The 21,758-nt window shown below is 33.8% G+C and overlaps 2 protein-coding genes across 2 annotated transcripts; both read right to left on the reverse strand.

Annotated features, from left to right (window-relative positions):
• Nucleotides 1–2,954: 2,954 nt before the first annotated feature.
• Nucleotides 2,955–4,827, reverse strand: LOC134248592 (uncharacterized). Its single transcript, XM_062731007.1, has 2 exons — nucleotides 3,727–4,827; nucleotides 2,955–3,581 (listed from the first exon to the last, which is right to left on the reverse strand). The coding sequence occupies exons 1-2, from the start codon at nucleotides 4,825–4,827 to the stop codon at nucleotides 2,955–2,957; spliced, it is 1,728 nt and encodes a 575-aa protein (XP_062586991.1).
• A 10,817-nt stretch (nucleotides 4,828–15,644) lies between these two features.
• Nucleotides 15,645–21,013, reverse strand: LOC134248593 (ankyrin repeat domain-containing protein 50-like). Its single transcript, XM_062731009.1, has 4 exons — nucleotides 20,953–21,013; nucleotides 17,554–17,925; nucleotides 16,144–16,881; nucleotides 15,645–15,976 (listed from the first exon to the last, which is right to left on the reverse strand). The coding sequence occupies exons 1-4, from the start codon at nucleotides 21,011–21,013 to the stop codon at nucleotides 15,645–15,647; spliced, it is 1,503 nt and encodes a 500-aa protein (XP_062586993.1).
• Between the last annotated feature and the right edge of the window lie 745 nt (nucleotides 21,014–21,758).

Below are 21,758 nucleotides of genomic sequence, written 5' to 3' on the forward strand. Positions count from 1 at the left end.
AATTTTAGAGTATCGTAACACCTCCCCCCTTAAAGAAAAGTTTGAGTATAATGAAAACTTTTACAATTACAATGAAACAATATCATGATTTCACAAAATTTACATACATTTCAAAAAACAACATTTTACTTAACCTATACTCTTGACAAAGCATCTGCAATTAAATTTTCTTTTCCCTTAATATGTTTTATGACAATATGTTTCTCTTGTAATTCCAAACTCCATCTCATTAGCCTTTGATTTTTGTTTTTCATTTTGTGAACGAATGTGAGTGGATTGTGGTCAGTGAAAACAACAACTGGATGTACAGATGAATTCACATACACATCAAAATGTTGCAATGCTAATAACATGGACAAACACTCTTTTTCTACAGTTGAATAATTTTTTTGACATTTGGAAAACGTTTTAGAAAAATAAGCAACAGGATGACAAACACAATTTTCATCTTCTTGTAACAAAACTGCCCCACAACCCACATCACTAGCATCAATTTGCAAACAAAATTCTTTGTCAAAATCTGGTGATGAAAGAACCGGAGAGACCATGAGAACTGTTTTGATTTGTTGGAAGGCCTGTTGGCATGATTCATCCCAAATAAATTTGCTATTCTTTTTCAAGAGACAGGTCAATGGGTTAGCAATGGTCGAAAAGTTAGGGCAAAATTTTCTATAGTACCCCGCCATTCCCAAGAATCTCATCAGTTCTTTCTTACATTGAGGTGCTGGAAAATTAACAATTGCCTCAACTTTAGCAAAAACTGGTCTGACATGGCCGTTACCAACAACATGGCCTAAATATTCAACAACAGCATGACAAAATTCAGTTTTTGTAAGACTTACAGTCAAATTTGCCTCTGAAAGCTTCACAAATAATGCCCTAATGTGTGACAAATGCTCCTGAAAAGTGTTACTATACACTATCACATCATCAATGTATGCCTCACTTGCATCTACATCACTAAGTAAATGATTGATCATCCTCTGAAAGGTTGCAGGGGCATTTTTTAACCCAAAAGGCATCACCTTATATTGGTAGAAACCTTTTGGGGTAACGAAGGCTGAAATCTCTTTCGCTCTGTCGGTCAGTGGGACCTGCCAATACCCTTTCAAAAGATCGAATTTACTTACGTATTTGGCATGACCAGTTTTATCGATGCAGTCTTCAATTCTGGGAATCGGGTAAGAGTCAGTTTTGGTAATTGTGTTGACCTTGCGGAAATCAGTACAGAATCTGAACGACCCATCTGGCTTGGGAACAAGGAGACAAGGGGAGCTCCAAGGGCTGTTACTGTACTCAATGATGTCATGTTCCAACATATATGCCAGTTCTGCATGACAGTATTCTTGTTTTACAGGGTTCATTCTGTAAGGATGCTGTTTTATGGGAGATGCATCCCCAACATCTATATCATGATATACAAGATTGGTCTTTTTAGGAACATCCGGGAATAAATGTGAAAATTCTTGTATAAGAGACATAAGCTCTTCTTTTTCGTTCTCCTGCAAGTGGTTAAGTTTAGACTCCAAGTCTGACAAAACATCAGAGTTTTTCAACTTAGGAGTAGACTGATCATACTCATGTGCAAGTTGGTCTTGTTCTTGGGTAGACTTAACTTCAGTGCTTGAAGCAGCAACTGATTCTACCTTAGGGTGATCTATGTCAGTCCGGTTATGATACTGTTTGATCATATTGATATGACAGAGCTGTTTGCCCTTGCGTCGACCTGGTGTCTTAATAATGTAATTCAACTCGTTGACCTTTCGTTCAACTTCAAATGGGCCAAAGTATTTAGCACGTAAAGGCTGACCTGGAATCGGTAGCAAGACAAGGACTTGGTCTCCTGACTTAAATGTTCTCGTTTTGGTACGTTTGTCGTACCAGGTTTTCATTTTGTCTTGACTTACCTTTAGATTTTCTCTGGCTAGCGTCCAAATTTGACTGAGCCTCTCTTTGAACTTTGCTACATAATCTAATAGATTTATCTCACTCTCTTCAACCAACCATTTCTCTTTGAGCAATTTTAATGGTCCTCTCACAGTGTGACCATATACAAGTTCGAAGGGACTAAAACCTAGTGATTCTTGTTTTGCATCCCTAACAGCAAATAAAAGAAAGGGGATTCCCTGGTCCCACTCTTTCTCATTAGACAAACAATAGGTTCGAATCATAGTTTTTAAGGTTTGATGAAACCTCTCAAGAGCCCCCTGGGACTCTGGATGGTATGCACTAGATGTATGGTGCTTAATCCCTAACTCCTGTATTACCTGCTTAAATACCTGGGATGTGAAATTGGAACCTTGATCAGACTGTACTGACTGGGGCAAACCAAAATTGGTGAAAAACTTGGTCAAAGCATTGACAATGGTTCTAGACTTTATGTTTCGCAGGGGAATTGCTTCAGGGAAGCGTGTCGACGCACACATTATTGTCAACAAGTACTGATTACCAGCCTTGGTTTTAGGTAAGGGGCCCACACAGTCTATAATGACCTTGGTAAATGGTTCATCAAAAGCAGGGATAGGCTTTAGAGCAGCAGGAGAGATTTTTTGATTAGGTTTTCCCACTACTTGGCAGACATGACAAGATCTGCAATAGTCGACTATATCCCTTCTCATCTTAGGCCAGAAGAAGTGAGTCAATGCCTTATTGTAGGTCTTTGTGACCCCCAAATGACCCGACATTGGTGTGTCATGGGCCAGACCTATAACTGTTCTCCGATATGCCCTAGATACTACAATTTGATGGTGGATTTGCCACTCATCCTCTACTGAAGCATCAGGGGGACGCCATTTTCTCATGAGTACACCCTGATTCTTATAATAACAAACAGGGACCTTCTCTGCCTCCTCTGGAGACAAAGCCTGTTCAATGAGACCTTGTAATTCAACATCTGACTCTTGTTCAGTTATCAACTTATCTCTAGTAAGATGTGTGTTGTCTAACATTTCCTGTTAACCAAATACATCACCTTTAGACTGCTGATCCTCTGAGGAAATGTGACTTTCTGAATCTAACATAGCTGACAAAAATGTCTCATCAAGATCTATAGACAAGTCCTTCCCTGTATCTAACTTCTGATTTACCGTCTGTTCAGCATGTCCTATTTTCTTCGCCATAGCCCTTGTAATAGCACATGAAGGAAATAACTCTTTATTCTCCTCCTCTATCTCTCCTATAAGACTAGGCTTCTCACAAATGATTGGGTCAGGTACCACCCTACCCCCAGCTAAATCATTACCTAACAGAAGAGAAACTCCCTTAACAGGTAAAGTAGGTCTAACGCCTACGACCACAGACCCAGAGACTAAATCTGACTTCAAGTCTATAACATGAAGAGGAACTTTCATAAGTCCTAATTCTACACCTTGAATCAGCACTTCAGAACCAGTATGTGTCTTCTCAGACAGTGGCAACACGCCCTCTAGTAACAAAGACTGAGAAGCACCTGTATCCCTTAAAATTCTTATAGGGTGTGAGTCGGTACCAACCGACACTAAACCATTGAATACAAAAGGCTTAAATTCCTCTCTAAGAACATCAGACTCTGGTTCTACAGACTTAACAGCAGTGTTCTCAAACTGAATACAGGAAACTTTACCTTGGACAGATGTAAGAGCCGTGGGACTTGGCTTACTATCATTACTTACAGGTTTTTTTCCTCTGTAATGCCCAACATTCAGACTTAATGTGACCCTTCTTTTTACAATAATTACAAATGGATACCTGCTTTAAGGTTTCATTATTCTTGTCCCTACCTTTGATCTCAGAGTACGCCATCTTAGGTTGTGTTACCTGTGAAGTGTCTGGTCCCCCTCGAGAACTGTCATAGATGACCATCTTCTGCTGACTAGTACTGAGTTTTACAAAAGATACCTTATGTGTTAGTGCATAATCATCAGCCGCAGTCGCAGCTTGCTCAAGAGTCTCAACCTTCTGCTCATCTAAATATGTTCTAATTTCAGGTTGAATACAATTTTTGAATTCCTCAATCAAAATGACCTGTTTCAACCTTTCAAAGTTTGACCCAACATTTTTAGAAGTGCACCATCTCTCAAACATATTCTGTTTCTCTCTCGCAAATTCAACATGAGTCTGTTCATTGAATTTCTTGTAATTTCTAAATTTCTGTCTATAGGCTTCTGGTACAAGTTCATATGCTTTTAAGACACTTTTCTTAATAACATCATAATCTGTACTTTGCTGAAGTGACAAAGCACTGTAGACTTCCCTCGCTTTCCCAACAAATGCACTCTGTAACAATAGTGGCCAGAATTCTTTTGGCCATTTCAAATTTTCTGCTATTTTCTCAAAATGAATGAAATATTTGTCAACATCTTTCTCTTGAAATTTAGGGACAAGTCTTATGTTCTTTGTCACATCAAAGTCAGATTTTGATTTGGCCTTAGCCTCAAGTTCTAACTCATGTTTTATCTTTTGAGTCTCAAATTCTAATTTCTTAATCTGTAACTCATGTTCTCGATCTTGCGCACTTTTCTCTTTTTCATATTCTCTCTTTTCTCTTTCAAATGCCTGCCTTTCTCTCTCTTGTTCAATTTCTAATTTCTTGAACTCTAATTCATATTCAAAATTTCTTTTTTCAATTTCACTAGATTTCAAATCTTCAACCAATGACAATGCACTATCATCTAAAATACCTCTCTGAACTAAATACTGAATCACAACATTGTTGATTTCTATTTTCCGAGCACTGCGCTTTACATTCAAGTGAAACTTTGACACAAATTCAAACAATTCATCTTTCTTAAGTGTTTGAAGTAACCGCGCATCTGGTGCATTCAAAAATTCCTCTAAGTTAAAAACCATCTTGACTGGTGTGTATAATAATGAAATAAATTCCCAAAAAAAATTATTCAGTGATCAAAATCTCCGAGATATCGTTTTTGAAAGTTACCCACAAAAAGCCAAAAGTTCGATCATCCCGGACGAGCCCCCAATTTGTAACGTGTGCCGAATACACAAATCTATTTTGGGCTCCCGATGACACACTTACAACAACACACCAGGCAAAACGAATTAAAACTTTAACAAATTTTAATGATAAAAACAAATAATCATGCTAAATTAACACATACAATTACAGTTACACACACACAAAAAGGTAAACAATAATAGCGGACAGAATTTACTCAGCTGTTAATCGAAAGGGAAGTCCTCCAGCTCCACGGACACCGATCGTTATCTACACGACAATACTTCCACGGTTAGCCCAAAGCCCAAGCCGAATTATGAAGTATGAAAAGTCCATTATTCCCGTGCCAAATGTCTAAAGTCTCTTGAATCCTGTGTCGCAGACGATCGCGTGCTGGTGTTCCTCGGCTGTATTCGCGACATCCGAGAACTTCCGAAAGGGAACATGACGTCACACAATAAAAATAATAGCTATAGTGACGCAATATCTATAAATAATTTTAGAGTATCGTAACAAATGTATAATGTTTACTGCTAGGTTTGTTTATTTCCTTATCAAAAAAAGTTTGTTAAGATTGTGCAGCAGGCGATTTAGACGTTAAAATGATTTTAGATAAGTGCCCTGATTTAACAATTGTAGTGCATGTTGACGGAATGAACGACAGAGCAAAACCTTAAATAATGCTTTGATTAAAAAAGACATCGATATATGCAGATCATCAGGATTCTGAATCTTGATACCTTTGATATAGCACAGGTACATGTGGTTAAGACCACATCCCCAAATATTCAACCCCGGGGCTTATTTGATGTTTTGACACTTTTTTACAACAATCTTTCTAAAATTTAGATGTTATTTGCGTACTTTTTAATATAAAAAGGGTTCTGTTCTTATCTTGACGCTTCCTGAACTGCCTTTATTAGTTCTAGCGTACATTAGCTGAGGGCTTAATATTCATCATGTTACATGAAGCACAATAAAATGCCATCATGTTGGACCAAAACACTTGTACAAGTACAAACCGCTAAGCAACTGTTCAAAAATACTTCTCAAATTTAATCAAAGACAATTGCCTAACATTGTTACTAATGAATAAACATGGGTTTACTACTTGAAAACAAATTATAGATAACTAAACACGGTGGAAGAACCACAAACACAAAGAAGATTATTACTTCTTTTCTCATGTGATGCTACAAGTATAGGGCAAAAGTTCAATACATATTATCCTAAACGACCCACTGTGTCAGGATTAACGCATGTTCGTCTACTTCATGTATCCTGTGTATACATCTGAGCTTGTGAAGCAAATTGTTGAAGTCGCAGGTTATCATCAGCTATACCAGCCATACTCTCCAGATTAAGTTCCATGCGATTTTTCCCTTTGTAAAAATGTAAACAAATCTTTTCTGGTCGTCGTTACAAGTCCTAACAAGCAATCATCTAGTGCCCCAGAGGTCTATCTAAATCTGCGTACCTTGACGCATTTTAGAAATAGATTCAGAAATTGAAATTATGTATTTCAATTTGCAGAGAATTTTTGAAGTAATTTCTGACCGGCGTGTCGCCCAGTTTAAGAAGGCGTCACATTTCTGAGTCTATAAGGGACACAAACTCAAGGAGTTCATTTGGTGCCCCTCGGGGCCAAACTATACTCTGTCCCTTTGACCCCCTTAAATAGTCTTGTTGAAAAGGCCAAGGAAAGTCCAATTTTTGATTCATCACCAGAATATAGACTTTGATCTGTGATTATTGATATTGCAAATCATAGGCTTTTTAAACTGAGAGAGATTATCGTTTTACTGAAGGAAATGCAGCTAAAATAATCCGTCTTTTCCTTAAACTTTAATATGCCAATACAAGAATTGACGCGGTTAACATAAGTACTATTCTTAATCACTAAAGGGTCCAGTCTTGTATTACACCATATTTCAAGTTAAAGACTACACTTTGCATTTCTTACAAATATACATCGAACATTGCATCCAAACTTTTTAAATACAAAAAAAATTTACATGGCCTGGATATCGAGTATCTAAAACATCTAAAACATAATCCTCCCTTGTGTCCATGTTTATCTTCGCCCTATAACTATAGTCCTGCTGGACGATTTATTACATGTGAGGTAAATATAGTTAATAACGAAGACCTTATATCGTTTATTTTAAAAAGTCATAAACATAGGGAACCCCGATCCTTCAACTAGCCTCAACATTTCATAAATATTTTGGATTCTGTTGACGATTAGACCAGACAATGGGCCAGAAATGAAAAAGGCGTTGACACTTTGTCATGAAAGATTAAATGTATCACGTCCATGGTAAAATCGCGTATTAAGAGTCATTCTCTGTAAGAATCAAAGAATCTAGAAAAAAGTTGGAAATGGTACATCACAGATATTGCTGATTTTTTGCATGCAATTTAGAAACACCATGTATAGAACATTTTTGGTGTTAATTTTTTATTTTGAGTCCCGGTTGCCATGGTAACCAAAACCACCATTTTGAGGCCAAAAATACAGAGCAACCTACTGAAAGTATACCATCTTCATCATTAATTTCTATTTTCTGCATATTATTTACAGATTTAATTGTTGCCTACTCTGATAGACTATTTGTTGGAGTAACTACCACAACTGATGAAATTATTCAGTAGTTGGTCATAAAAAGGTTGTCTTTCAGTGAAAAGTGTGAATTTTTCAAATTTTAACAAATTTGAAAAAATGCCAATTTTTGGCATTTTCTAAGCATAGTAGCAAGAAAACGCGGGCAATCCATAACAAACAACTACCATCACTGAAAAGGTCATTCCTTACTTAACAAGATATAAAATTTCTAGAGAGGGATCATTTCTTAAAATAAAATAAAACGAAAACGAAAATGGTTGCTATGGAGATTTTGGATTAATTTGTAAATTCAACATTTGGCTCCTTTTTGTACATTATAGCTTAAAAAAATCAAAAGTAAAACAAATCGCATTACTAAACCTCATAATTTTAAAAAATAATATGATTTAAATGTAAGTTCATAAATTAAACAAAAATAATGTGTTACTATAGCAACCAAAAAGTCAGGAAAAATCACTATAGCCTTATTAGCTATTGACGTTATCATTACCCAGAATCTGTGGCCTCGGTGCATGATTTAATTTCTTCAATTAAATAAATTACACTTATTATATTTGTTATTTCACTTATTTTCATTAAAAAAAATTAATAAAAATTCAAGCGTCTGAAATCACGTTGCTATGGTAACCCAATAGTTCTTGAACACTTCCTTATAATGGTTGCTATCACAATTTTTGTGATACTGGCAAGTATACAACGGATATAGTAAGAGCTTCATTCATGTTTTTTTTCTTTTTCAAAAAAAATAAATTGAATTTAATTGTATTTCACTAAATATCAAAATATTAATTCATAATTTATTTTTAAAAATGGTTGCTATGGCAGCCAATAGTTCAAGAAAATCATTTTTATTGATATGTTTAATATAGAATATCATCTGCTTTATTGCACAATCATATGTCTTCTTCAATTCCATATAAACCTTTTCATTTACTTACATGTCATCCACTAACATGAAAATAGAAATTTATAATTTTAAAAGAAAACAGTTGCTATGGTAACAAATTGCTAATAATTCAGGAATGATCCACATAATTAGGGCCCCGCTTGGCGGACGCCCTATAGTGATCAGTCTGTCCGTCCGTCCGTCCAAGATCTCCTGTACGGAGCATACATGTATCTTCTCTCTCCTTGGCCCAATCTGGCTCATACTTCACCTACAGAGTGCCTTTGGGAAACCGGTGTGCAGTGACCTTGGACCATGTTTCTAGATCAAAGGTAAAGGTCATAGCAGATTTTATGAAAAATCCTTTCCATAGCATATCTTTTCTCTCATTGGCCCAAACTGGCTTTTACTTCACTCACAGAGTTCCACTGATTAATGGATGTGCAGTGGCCTTGGTCGAAGTTTCTAGGTCATGGTCAGAATTAGCCTCTCTGTTTAAATATTTGTTCGGTGTATAATTTTTTCCCTTTATTTCTAGTTAATTTACATAACTTAGGATACAAGATAACTTTGATATATATCTGTAAATTCGCAATATCTGTGAAGTCGTACTAAATGGCTTTTACTGTATTACACAAATGTTCCTCTTCAAAATAAACCCTTTTCAATTACCTTACATTTTCATGTTTATTTTTGAAAGTGGGGCCCTTTGAAATGGCCACCATCGCAATGATGTCTAGTTATTGATGTACCAGTATACAAAACTCATACCACTGCCACTAATGTTTGATTATACTTCTTATTAATCTATTTACCAGGACAAAATCAGATAAACTCAAACTTAAACTGATCACATATATCTGAATTAGTGCAACAGGATTTGTTTCCATGGAAACAATAAATACCTACACAAAATCATGAGCGTTCTTTTGGAAGCAACTTGCTTTATTAATTGAAACATATATACACATGTTTTAACATGTACATGCACTTCTTAATTAGTTTAAGTAGGACAAGCACATAGTCAAGAGTGCCCCCCCCCATCATATACATTAAGAATGACAATCAAAATTCAGTATGTAATTTAAAGATTTTGTGATTTTGTTCTTTCTCATTAAGGCACCGAGGTTAAAATAAGTATTAGGGAAAGTACAATTAGGTGGAAATCATATAATAATACAAACCACTGCCACTCTTAATTAGGTCCAAAACACTGTCCGTAGGGGTTATGCCCCTGGGAGTGAACTACCTACATGTATAAGCTTTTGAAATTCAATCAACAGAGAACCTCATTTTGACTTAAAATGAGTGTAATATTACCTTAAGGACCCTCTCTACACCAGTACAAAATGTTTCTTGGACATTGAGAAAAACATTCTATAAAGGTGTTAATATTGAGCTTATTTATGTGATTTTCACTATATGGTGCGTGGCTTTTATCCCCAGGAAAAATAATCAAACACAACACAGTATAAGTATTAGAAAGAAAAATAGAAATCACTGCTGTATACTTCCATAGAGAAAATACTAGTATGTAAATAACATGTTCAATTAATTTATCTTGGCTTATTAAAATGTTAAGAATACTTGAACTCATTACAAATTGTGTAATATACTGTGAATTTCTAATTTTTAGAATTTAGATCTAAGAGCAGATGACTCGATCTTACTGCAAAAAATACCATAGAATCAGAACTCTTTAGTGTGCAGTGTAGAGAGGGTTAAATTCTTAAGTATACATCGATATATGACAGGAAAAAATATAATTATCTGAAATAGTTTTCTGGGGGGTTAAAGCGAGGGGGCAATAAATGTCACCACCCCTCCTCCTTTATGTTAAAAAAGTGGGGCTTGATTTATTTGTATTAATATTTTTTAAATAACTTATTTTTATCTCAAACTATTTGGAAAGCTTCTTAAAAATGTTTTCCAGAAAATAAAGTCTGTGATAAATGAAATACTGAGATGTCCTCATAGAATATGACAAAATAGAATATAATTTTTTTTTTCTCTTAGAGAGAAAAAAATTTGGGCACATAAATCTATGATTTCAACAACAACCATTTCACATATCCCCAATTTCTGCATGTACGTAAAAGGAACTCCTATCCACTGAAAATTGCCATATTTCCCTATAAACCTTAATGTATTCCTTCATTACATATTGTTTCAGTATTGTGTACACATTGTATAAATTTGGCTTAAATTGAACTGTGACAGCATTTGCTATGACAAAAAATCTTAATAATTAAATAATTTATTTTTCTTTGTTGCAATAAAATACGGTAATCTGACATTAAAGAGATACATTTCAAAGGTCTTTCAATTTTTTGCAATAACTTCAAGTTCCAAATGAAAGGGCACATTCACCCACGATTATCAATCTCCATTCAAAAAAAATTTGCATCAACAAATTTCAGCCCTGCATAAATTGAAATCTAAAAGAAAATTACAGTTTTGCTACGTGTTCAGTTTAGTGATGTAGTTTAAAAATTCAACATGTGAAATAAAAAAAAAATTATTTAAAATGATAAATAAATGAAATTAATTCTTTTAAAACCTGATGAAATACCTTGCATGGCAATAACTTTTTACACCCCCCCCCCTTCTTTTTTTCAAGCACACAATTAAACAGCTGTTATGAGGTACATGTATTTAGCTTTTGTCATATACAGAATTGCTTAAGTTTAATTTGGTTAACATATACCGTATAACTGCCCCTGCCCCTATAAGCGCCCCCTAGGTCTTTTTTCAATTATCAGAAAATAAGGGCCCCCTGAACAGTGATTAAAATCATCTAGAATCATATCAAAAGTATACCAAAATTTGAAGAAAGTGAAAATGTAACTTGTCTATTATCCAATATCTCGGTGGAAAATGAATCATGTAGCATACTTTGGGTAGATTATCTTCACTTAAAGTAAAGTTAGACATTATTTTCGTGGTTCTTTAAAATTTTTGAAGTTAAAAATTGACATTAAATATTATAAAGAGAATTCCAAAATAACCGCCCCCTCTTCGCAATTTCCTAGGTGCCCGGGACAGTTACCACGGTAATAGGGATTATAAGGTATAATTTTTATCAACAGAAGGTTTATATAAACTCATACAAAATATGTGCGACTTTCAATGTACATGGTAAATATTTCATTGGTACTTGCCTAGTGATCTTCTTATTGCCAGCCATACGAAAGCCCAGAAGGCTCATTCGAGATTCAAGTTTCGAAATACGAGATTCAAAATTCGAGATTCGAAATTCGAGTTTCGGGATTCAAGATCCAGATTAACCAATCAAAAGGCTCAATCGAGATTCGAGGTTCGAAATACGAGATTCGAAATTCGAGTTTCGAGATTTAAAATCCACATTAACCAATCAAATGCGGGTTCAATATTGATTACGCCCCTTTATTATGTTTTATCTATCAATAAATCGTTCAATATATTTAAAACAAATGAGTCATTTGATTAAATTACAATGCAAGAAAGAGTGTTATATATATTAGAAGGAAAGTTAAATAATCATTGGATTTTTTATCACCAAGATATACTTCAATTTATATTATGACTTCTTAAATATTAAATAGAATACATATATCAGGAATATATACATTTTTGGATTGTCTATTTTATATAAAGGGTTGTTGACATACATGTATGTAATAATAAAGTTATAAATAGTGACTAAAGATTAACAAAATCCCCACCCCTACCCTCCACACCTGCCAATTTTTCCCGACCCTGAGAAAGTGATTTAAAAACTTGAAAGGCAATGTAGCCTTGATAAATAAAAACCGTGTTCGTTTTCCTAATAGAGGCAATACTCAGTACATAAAAATAAAGTTTTCAATTACTTATATTCATCTAAGGCTTTGATTTCTTGAATTAATTAAGAATTAAATATTCAATACAGATTGCAAATTATGAATTAGGATAAATGCAGCATTCATTTTAGATTATCTGATATCAAACAGTAAATTAGTCTAAATTAGGTGCAAAACTATAGCGTTATGGTTTTATATTTAAGTCTCTGACCATGGCGTTCTGGTCAAAGATTAAAATATACTCGGTTTTTATTTATCAAGGCTACATTGCCCTTCAGGTTTTTAAAGTAACATTTTCAGTGTCAGGAAAAATTGGCAGGTGTGGCGGGTAGGGGTGGGGATTATGTTAATCTTTAGTCATTATTTATAACTATTATTATGTCAACAACCCTTTATGTAAAGTAGACAATGCAAAAATATATATATTCCTGATATATGTATTCTATTTAATATTTAAGAAGTCATAATATAAATTGAAGTATATCTTGCTGATCAAAAATCCCATGATTACTTAACTTTCCTTCTAATATATATCACTCTTTTTTGCATTGTAATTTAATCAAATGACTCATCAGTTATTAAACGATTTATTGATAGATAAAACATAATAAAGGGGCGTAAGCAATGTTGAACCCGCATTTGATTGGTTAATGTGGATTTTGGATCTCGAAACTCGAATTTCGAATCTCGTATTTCGAACCTCGAATCTCGAATGAGCCTTTTGATTGGTTAATCTGGATCTTGAATCCCGAAACTCGAATTTCGAATCTCGAATTTTGAATCTCGTATTTCGAAACTTGAATCTCGAATGAGCCTTCTGGGCTTTCGTACAGCCATGTATATTACTTCATCACAACCTTATTATCCCATCCTTAGCTTTGAAGTCCATTTAACTGACGTTACTTTTTTTAAACACTTTTTTTCAATGATGCGGCACTTGTCACATAGGCAGGAATTTCATAGGATGCAATCCATTTTTTAAGTTTATCACATTCAAATCTTATACACAAACATGTATATCTCTCAGACACAGTAAAGCCTGAACAATCATTTAACAGTTTAACTATTGGTAATGTTAAATATTTCACAAATTGGATTAAAACCCCTGAAAATATCCAAAACAGACAGTATTTACTCCTCAAAGTCGTTTTCTGCTGTGTACTTTCACTTTCATTTTCATTGATTGAAGCAAAAGATTTCCGAAAGGGGAAATATCTCTTGACAAAAAATGTGTGTAAATTTAGAGATTTTTACAAACTTTACCATCAATTTATTTTCTTAAAATAAATAATACCTCTCCAGTTTTTTCATATCTTCTTCATAAATGTATAAGGTGAAATTCAGAGCATCAGAATATTCCACCAGTGCCTGCGTTTTTTGTGTACATTGTTCTGTTCAACCCCCCTTTTTTAAAGCAATTTTCTATGTTATTTGGCATTTAACGGCAGGTCCAAAAATTTTTTTTCGACTTTTTTGTTTAGAAAATACAAATAACAAATTATATCAATGGAAAAAATAATAATAATCACCTTTATTAATTAAATGTACATTAATGAGAAGAAATATCATTTTAGGTATTTTCCACCCTCGCGCAAAAAACAGGTAACCTGGTTGCCATGGAAACAAGACCAATTGGTCACTTTGAATAATATTTTTGTAAATCGGGCTTATAATGTAGTTATTTCACCAAGTTTCATCAAAATCTGTGAAAATCAATTTCCAGCCCATTTTGATGCTTACAGAGAATGACTCTTAAAGGATTAAGGGGCAATATGAAAACATCTATCATTCTGTATTAGATAACCCAGAAGTAAAAAAAAAAGAATTAGATAGATTACATGATCAGTACGCACTGGCGTTCTTTTGTAAGGCTTATTATATAAATTGTATTGTAGAAGAACTTGGAACTAATTCTACAAGTGATAATTCAAATTAAACTCATAGTTCCCTTTCTAAGGAAGAAATTCTTTAAATTAAAGTATATGCCAGTTTTGAATATTTTTGATATCCCGAAGAACCAAAACGATTTCGAACTACTCCGTATTTGCTCTGCTCCTTTCTTGTTTTGTTTTATGGACTTTGATATTGAATACCGTTCGTTATTACTATATCATTCATAGTCATTTTACTTTTTGAGTTTAATGCTTTTAAGATATGTAAAACACATTACATATCGAACAACCCGCGTGTATATTGCACAGGGCTTATTGGTACTGTATACCGGGAAATTTTCGCCCCGGTTTTATTTTCGCCTCTTTCGCCCTCTTTTTGATTGGGCGAATTTAAAACGGGGCGAATTCAAATTACACCTTATAATTTCTTAAACAGAACTATGACTGGGCGAATTTAAAATTGGGGCGAAATTGCTCACAAGTTCAAAAGGGCGAAAATTACACGGGGCGAAAATAACCCTGTATACAGTATTAGGTAACGTACCTAGCTCTCTGAACAACTACGTAATAGTTTGAAGAGCGAAACATCTTTTAAAGATATATACTCTATTTCTATGTAATAAAATAACGCAAAAGTCATAATTTATTTTAGTGATGACACAAATATACAGACAATGGAAATGTAAAAATCTAATACATGAAGTGTTTCAATTTATATTTAGATGCAAGAATTAAACAGACATTAGGCATAAAATAATTAAAATAAATACAAAATTGGAAAACTAAATACACATCATTCAAACGCAGATGGATATGTAAATTGCTGATTTATGAAAAAAAAATTATCCAATTTTAAAACAAAACAAAAATGAATATTATTATACTTGTTTGTGATTAATTCAATTCGGTGCAAATGGGAAAGGTTCTTGTATTTTTTATGCATATTTTTCAACAGCTATGAGTATTAAAGTATCAAGAGTATCGTGATTTCAGTAGATGTGCAACCATTGCTACAATGCGTAAGATACATTATGTATTCATAATCTTTGTATTCAGATGATAATGATATGATAGCCTCTGTGATACAAACTAAGGGAAGCGCCATCTTTGTATTAACACACTTAAAATATCCTGGTCAATGTTTCAAGATATAAACATGTAGTATAACAATTGCTCAAGTATCCCAGTGCTCTTTCATAATTTCAATAGTATTGCAGAATGTCAGACAAAGCTTTTTTATAACATTATCATAGCAGTATTTGTCATTTTTGAATTAAAACTAGCATTTTTTGAAAGTAAGAGATGATTTTGCAATTATTGTGAAGCATTTTCCCCCACTCACTTGTCTCTTTTAACCTGTTTTTAATGTTCAGAATTAAAAGAACGATACCATGTTTAATATTCTTGAAATTAATTCAGACCGTTTCTGAAACAGGAAAGTGATCATTTTGTAATTTGCATTTTGTAATGCTAATTGCAGAGATGATCAACCATTATCATCACGCTGGCTGATGCTGGCACCGTGTTCCATTTGTGTTTGTTCAACATGATCATGACCATACAATGTCGCTAGACTTAATGCCGACCAACCATCATTAAATCTGCTGTTGATATCTGCACCGTGATTAATAAGTGTCTCGACAATAGAAAGATGACCTTTCGATGACGATACACACAGAGGTGACCATCCATTATTTTCACACTTGTTGATGTCAGCACCACATTCAATTAGTTTTATAACAACAGGAAGATGACCTTCCATGGAGGCTAGATATATAGATGACTGGGAATGAGCATCACACTTGTTTATGTCAGCACCTGTTTAATTAACTTTTCTACAACAGATGCATGACCCTCGAAAGAAGCTCTATGCAGAGGTGTTAATCTATTTTTATCACATATATCAATTTTAGCCCCATGACGAATTAATGTGTCCACCACGTGCAAATAACCATTCTGTGACGCTAAATGCAAAGATGACTGACCATTATGAATACACTTGTTTATGTTAGCACCGTGTTCAATAAGTTTTTGTACGACATGAAGATGTCCTTTCCATGACGCTAAAATTAATGATGACCAACCCTTAATACAACTTTTGATGTCAGCATCGTATTTGATAAGTTTTACTACAACAGTCAGGTGACCTTCTCTTGACGCTAAAAGGATAGGTGACCAACCATTCATATCACATTTATGGATGTCAGCTCCGTGTTCAATAAGTTTTTCTACAACAGTCAGGTGACCTTCTCCTGACGCTAAAATTATAGGTGACCAACCATTAATATCACATTTGTTGATATCAGCTCCGTATTCAATAAGTTTTTCTACAACAGTAAGCTGTCCTCTCCATGACGCTAGAAGAACGGGTGACTGACCATCAATGTAACACTTATTGATTTCGGCACCGTGTTTAATTAATTTTTCAACGACGGAAGTAAATCCCTCAAATGACGCAAAATGTAGGGGTGTTAATCTAGTGTCATCACATCGATCACATTTAGCGCCGTGCAGAATCAACTTTTCTACAACGGTCAAATGACCATTTAGTGATGCTAGATGCAATGCGGACTGACTGGCTAAGATACTTTTAGTAATGTCAGCACCATGCTTTATCAATTTGTTTACAACACGGACATGACCTTTTGATGAGGCAACCTGTAGAGGCGTTAAATTATTCTCATCAAATCGATTGCATTCAGCCCCGTGTTTAATCAATGTTTCTACAACAAGCAAATGACCATTAATTGGGCTAAATGCAGAGGTGACCGGCCATGATTATCACATCTGTTGATGTCAGCACCCTTCTCAATAAGTTTTTTTTTACTATTTTCACATGACCAAATTGTGACGCAACGTGCAGAGGAGAAATTCCTCTTCTATTACATTTGTTACAGTCAGCGCCATATTCAAGAAATTCTTCTACTGTTTTTAGGTCACCAGTTCTAGCTGGTGTCGACAAAGCAGGATAAAAACTTTTGGATGGATTTAAATCGGCTCCATTATCAACTAAATATTTTACGACGTCATGTTTCATTCTCAAGCACGCAGCAATAACTGGCGTTATGTATCTGTGTTTATTGTGCGATAGGTGGAGTTTTCCAACGGGATTTGGTTAATGTTTTTCTTTCCAATATTTTCTACCAGGATTTTCACCATATCTAAGTTTCCATTTAAACACGCTAAAACAAGTAATTTTACTTGCTATTCTTGTGTTGATCCGAAGACAATGTCTTTGTGCTCATTATTATTTACCACTAAATTCATAAAGTAATTTAGGAAATCAATGTGACCGTAATAAACTATAAAATTAATGGCGCGAATTTCATAAATTTTTCTTTGGCCAATACATTTGAAACCAAGAAGTATATCTTGTCTTTGAGACTCTTTTTGACCTTTCAACCCTTCATCTTCTTTTTCACATTCTTTCTGTGAATCAAGAATAACACTCTCGAAATCTTCTTCCCTGAAGGATAAGAAAATATCTTTTACATCTTTGTATGGTACGTCTGTTAAAAAGCACTTAAGATTTTGCTTAAAGTCAGGATCTCCAAGTGATCTATTTAAAAACACATCATGAAGCTTCCCGTTCTTTACATCTGCATACAACCTTTTTGCAAGATTTTCATACTGGGACTTGTTCAGCCTTATACAGAGGTCGTTTCCGGTTGTTGTATGTTCTAAAACAACTCTGTTTGCAATGAAGTTACTGTTCATATGCTCCAAAATGTGGTCAGGAAACTGCTGTCCATACTGATAGGCAAGTACTTCAAAAACAGAAACATGAGTTAATGTATATTTTTCATCATTTTCTGAAACATAAGTACCTTTTAAGTACGACAGTTACTCTATTATTTCCCAGGTCTGAGGCTTTCCTTTTACTTTGCAAGACCTGAAAATATCTTTTAGCTCCCTTGTTTCAGATAAAATTTGTTCTGATAGACAGTTGTTGTTCAGCATGCAGAGAACCATGGAACAATATTGTAAACTATTTCTTTTTTGAATTTTATCTATTTCTGAAAGTAAGCACTTGGATGGATATGCAAAAAAGTCTGTTTCATATTCCCTTATGCTCTGATCACTGCTGAAAATTTGGCAAAGAAGTGGAAACATAAATACACCTGTTCCTTGCAAATAATGTGGATCAAAAACATCCGGAATCCCTGCATTTTTTATATGAGATTCAAAAATACCTTTTCTATCTTCCTGTGTAAGGATGTTTTCTTCACTGTCTAAATTGATGATATTTTCAATTTCAAAAAAAATCAACTTCTAATTTCTTTGCCTCGTTGTACACAGCCATTCTGCAGGACATGAATAATTTTGATCTCGTATTAAGCACATTTTCAATTTGTTGCCTCTGTTTTTCTAAATCTGATTGCAAGTGTCTATCTAAATTAAACACGCCGAGAACATCATCAATGACAAATATTTGTAGTTTGTTTAGATCACCGTAGGAACAATCTGATATTTTGACTCTAGCTGTAAAGCGATGTGGCGGATCAAAGCAGTTTTTCCAGACCCAGGAGATCCAACCACAGCAATAATTTGATGTGAAATAAAAAAGTCTTTTATGTTCTTAAAACAAGAGGTTTCAAAATACACACCTGCTTTCCATGAATGCAATGTTCTTTTATGTTGATCTGAAAAATTAAGAAAGTATGTCGCAATAAAATATCACGTTCATTGATATCTGTTTTTAGTTGTCTGGAAAAAAATTGCAGTCATGTATTTGCCAAATGCGTTATTTTAAACGAAGCCTAAATTAAAGTATTTTATTGAGTGCTGATCACGAGGAAATTTTAACAAATATAGACAATATTTACAATCTTTGTTCCATATTAGCTGACTTATTTCAGTTATGACTTATGTAACTGAATCATGTAATCGAAGCTTTTATTTAATGCTTATATCTCTTTTTGCATCTTGTATATGTCACCGAGTTTCAATTTTGGATGCAATGAAGTTTTTAAAATATAAATACTACCCCGGTAACCTTTATTTACATTTTTGAAACATACATTTAGATATCGGTATAAACTTTTAAATTAAGGTTTCTTTAAACACGACTCGTAATACATATATTATGACAATATAAACATATTTTGATGATAAATAAAAGCTCTGGTTCAGTCTTTTTAAAGGGCGCAATTTTTTTTTTTCAAATAATAAATCTAGTATACAAATTGAGGGCACAATGAATTACTGTAAGACAGATAAAATTGATGCTGTTGTCTGATCCTCTGCTCTTAAAACACATTTAAGTTAAAATTTAAATCATAGTTAAGATATCATTAACCTGTGATCTTAAATTGTAAATTTGCAGATAAAGCAGCAAGGTAAAACAATGTTTGACTGTTTAACTTTACATCGTTTTAGTGGAATATATAGCATGAATATAAATATTGCATGTAGTCGAGTGTAACATTGAATATTTTCACCCAAAGGAAACCATTGTCCACCGAGGCGCTGTTACACTCAACTACATGCAATATTTATTATATTATACAGAATGTTTTATACAAATACATGTACATGTAGCAGTGAACTGTGCGTGCATGAATTCTTCGCAGTCGCTATTTTTTGGAAATGGTATATCACCAGTCGTCAAGCACTCTTGACTGTTGATACGCTGGAGGGCGTGGCTTCATTATTCAGCGGGTAATAGTTTTTTTTTTAAATGTTTCTCGACCAATCAGATTCAACTAATTTACATGACAGAAAAATGTAAAAAAGAAATGTTCATGATCCTGGACCCTGATTCCCCTAAGGGGGAAAATGGGATATATATTTCTATTATTCTGAAAATGGAACTATGCCGTATTGAATACAATGACTGCAAAGTCTTTGTAAAAATCAATTTAGAGTTCAAGCTTAGGATAGGAGCATCTTTGGTTATGAATAATCTTTCAAGTATATATGTGTTGTTTTTACCATGCCCGAAAGGAGTTGTGAGTTGTAATTTTCAAATTCTTTTTTAATTGTCAGGAAATAAGGACCCTCTGTACAGTGATCAAAATTATCTAGAATTGTATCAAAAGTCTGCCAAGATTTGAAGTAAGTGAAAATGAAACTTTCTATAATCCAATATCTTGGTGGAAAATGAATCATTTAGCATAATATGGATAGATTATCTTAAAGCAAAGTTAGACATATTTTAGTGTCTCTTTGAATTTATTTTTTTTTCAAAAGATTTTTTAAAAATTAAAATATGACATTAAATTTTAGGTAGAGAATACCAAAATAACCGCCCCATTTTCGCAATTTTCTAATCGCCCGGGGCGGTTGATAGGGATTACACAGTATTTTATTTTAGCTAGATAGTCAAGAACTCTTAATAAGCGAAAACAAATGTTTACAAATTGTGCTTATTGTTCTATATTGTCTTAAGGAATACGTGATAACGCAATTTTAGCAAAAACTCTCTTTTGTGTAATTACACGAAAAAAAGTTCTCGCGTATTTAAAATGAATTACAGTAAACATGCTCTAGAATCTTGAAAATCCTATTTTTTTAATAACGTATTTCTTACAACTCTTACTTCACCTTGTCGAACTGTTTTGACATTATCATAATCAATTTTCAGTTTTTTTAAGTTTATTATTCTAATTACATGAATATAGAGGATATTCAATGTTTTGTAGTTGAATATGAAAGGATTTTTAAAATATTTTCATCGCACTCGTGAAAATATAAAAAAAAAACTGTCCCATTCGTGAAATAAATTCCATATTCAACTACAAAACATTGAATTTTCTGTTTATTACATGTTCGTCGATTTTTCCTATGCCTACGTCTTTCTTGTAATGCAGTCTTAGGGTACATGACATCATAGTTGAGCGGTTGAAACGTCATAGTAAGCGAAAAACATTATAAACATGAATCTCAGCAAAATATTTGGGGAACTTTCGCAGTTTTATTTTATGACAGAATGGTTCATTAACTCGTTTTCTATAGTCGGCAGGGGATGTTAACTTCTCCATGGCACCTGATCCCACCTCTGATGTTTCGGGGGCCCGCGTTTACCCTGCTCCTATTTTGTATTATTCATGGACTTTGAGATTGGATACTGTTCGTTATCTCCATATCCTTATTTCTATCTTATAACAGATTAAGGAGTATTTTTTACAACACCCTTGGTAAAGGGAAGGAAAATCGAGAGATTTTCCGCACTTCTGATATCCTTTTACACCGTGACAGGATATCATTTTTATTCAATGGATAAATTACAGTATATCAATATTAAAAATGTAATAAAATAACTTATATATTCGATAAAAAATTAAGAATGGGATTATGCTTTTAATTTTGTAATTTATGCATATCAAAATGAATACCTCTCACGTTTTCCGGTATGCATGTTGACTTTTGTTGTTTTAACTCTTCTAACTCTTTGTGAATTAGGTCCTGTTTTAAACAATTCTGACGTAATTCTTTCACAAAAGATATCTGATTCTCTGCAAGGAAAGTCAATAAAATGCCACTTAAATTGCAAAAAGCAAATAATCAAACCGACAACTGTTTACCCTGTGTAAGACTGATCAATACTCTTTTCCGCATTTCATCTCAAACCACCTAGACAAACATTTAAGTAATTTTT

This window comes from Saccostrea cucullata, unplaced genomic scaffold (genome assembly GCF_032062105.1).
Source record: "Saccostrea cucullata isolate Sc308-1 unplaced genomic scaffold, CSIRO_AGI_Scuc_v1 ctg2027, whole genome shotgun sequence".
In the NCBI taxonomy this organism is placed as follows: domain Eukaryota; kingdom Metazoa; phylum Mollusca; class Bivalvia; order Ostreida; family Ostreidae; genus Saccostrea; species Saccostrea cuccullata.

Coding starts and splice junctions, on each gene's coding strand:
- LOC134248592 (XM_062731007.1), bottom strand. CDS start 4,827: ATGGTTTTTAACTTAGAGGAATTTTTGAATGCACCAGATGCGCGGTTA. Junction 3,582..3,726: donor ATAATGAAACCTTAAAGCAG/GTATCCATTTGT, acceptor TCCTGTATTCAG/TTTGAGAACACTGCTGTTAA.
- LOC134248593 (XM_062731009.1), bottom strand. CDS start 21,013: ATGACGTTTCAACCGCTCAACTATGATGTCATGTACCCTAAGACTGCA. Junction 16,882..17,553: donor AGAAGATGAAGGGTTGAAAG/GTCAAAAAGAGT, acceptor TGCTTGTTGTAG/AAACATTGATTAAACACGGG. Junction 15,977..16,143: donor AAACAAGTGTATTCATAATG/GTCAGTCATCTT, acceptor TTAATTAAACAG/GTGCTGACATAAACAAGTGT.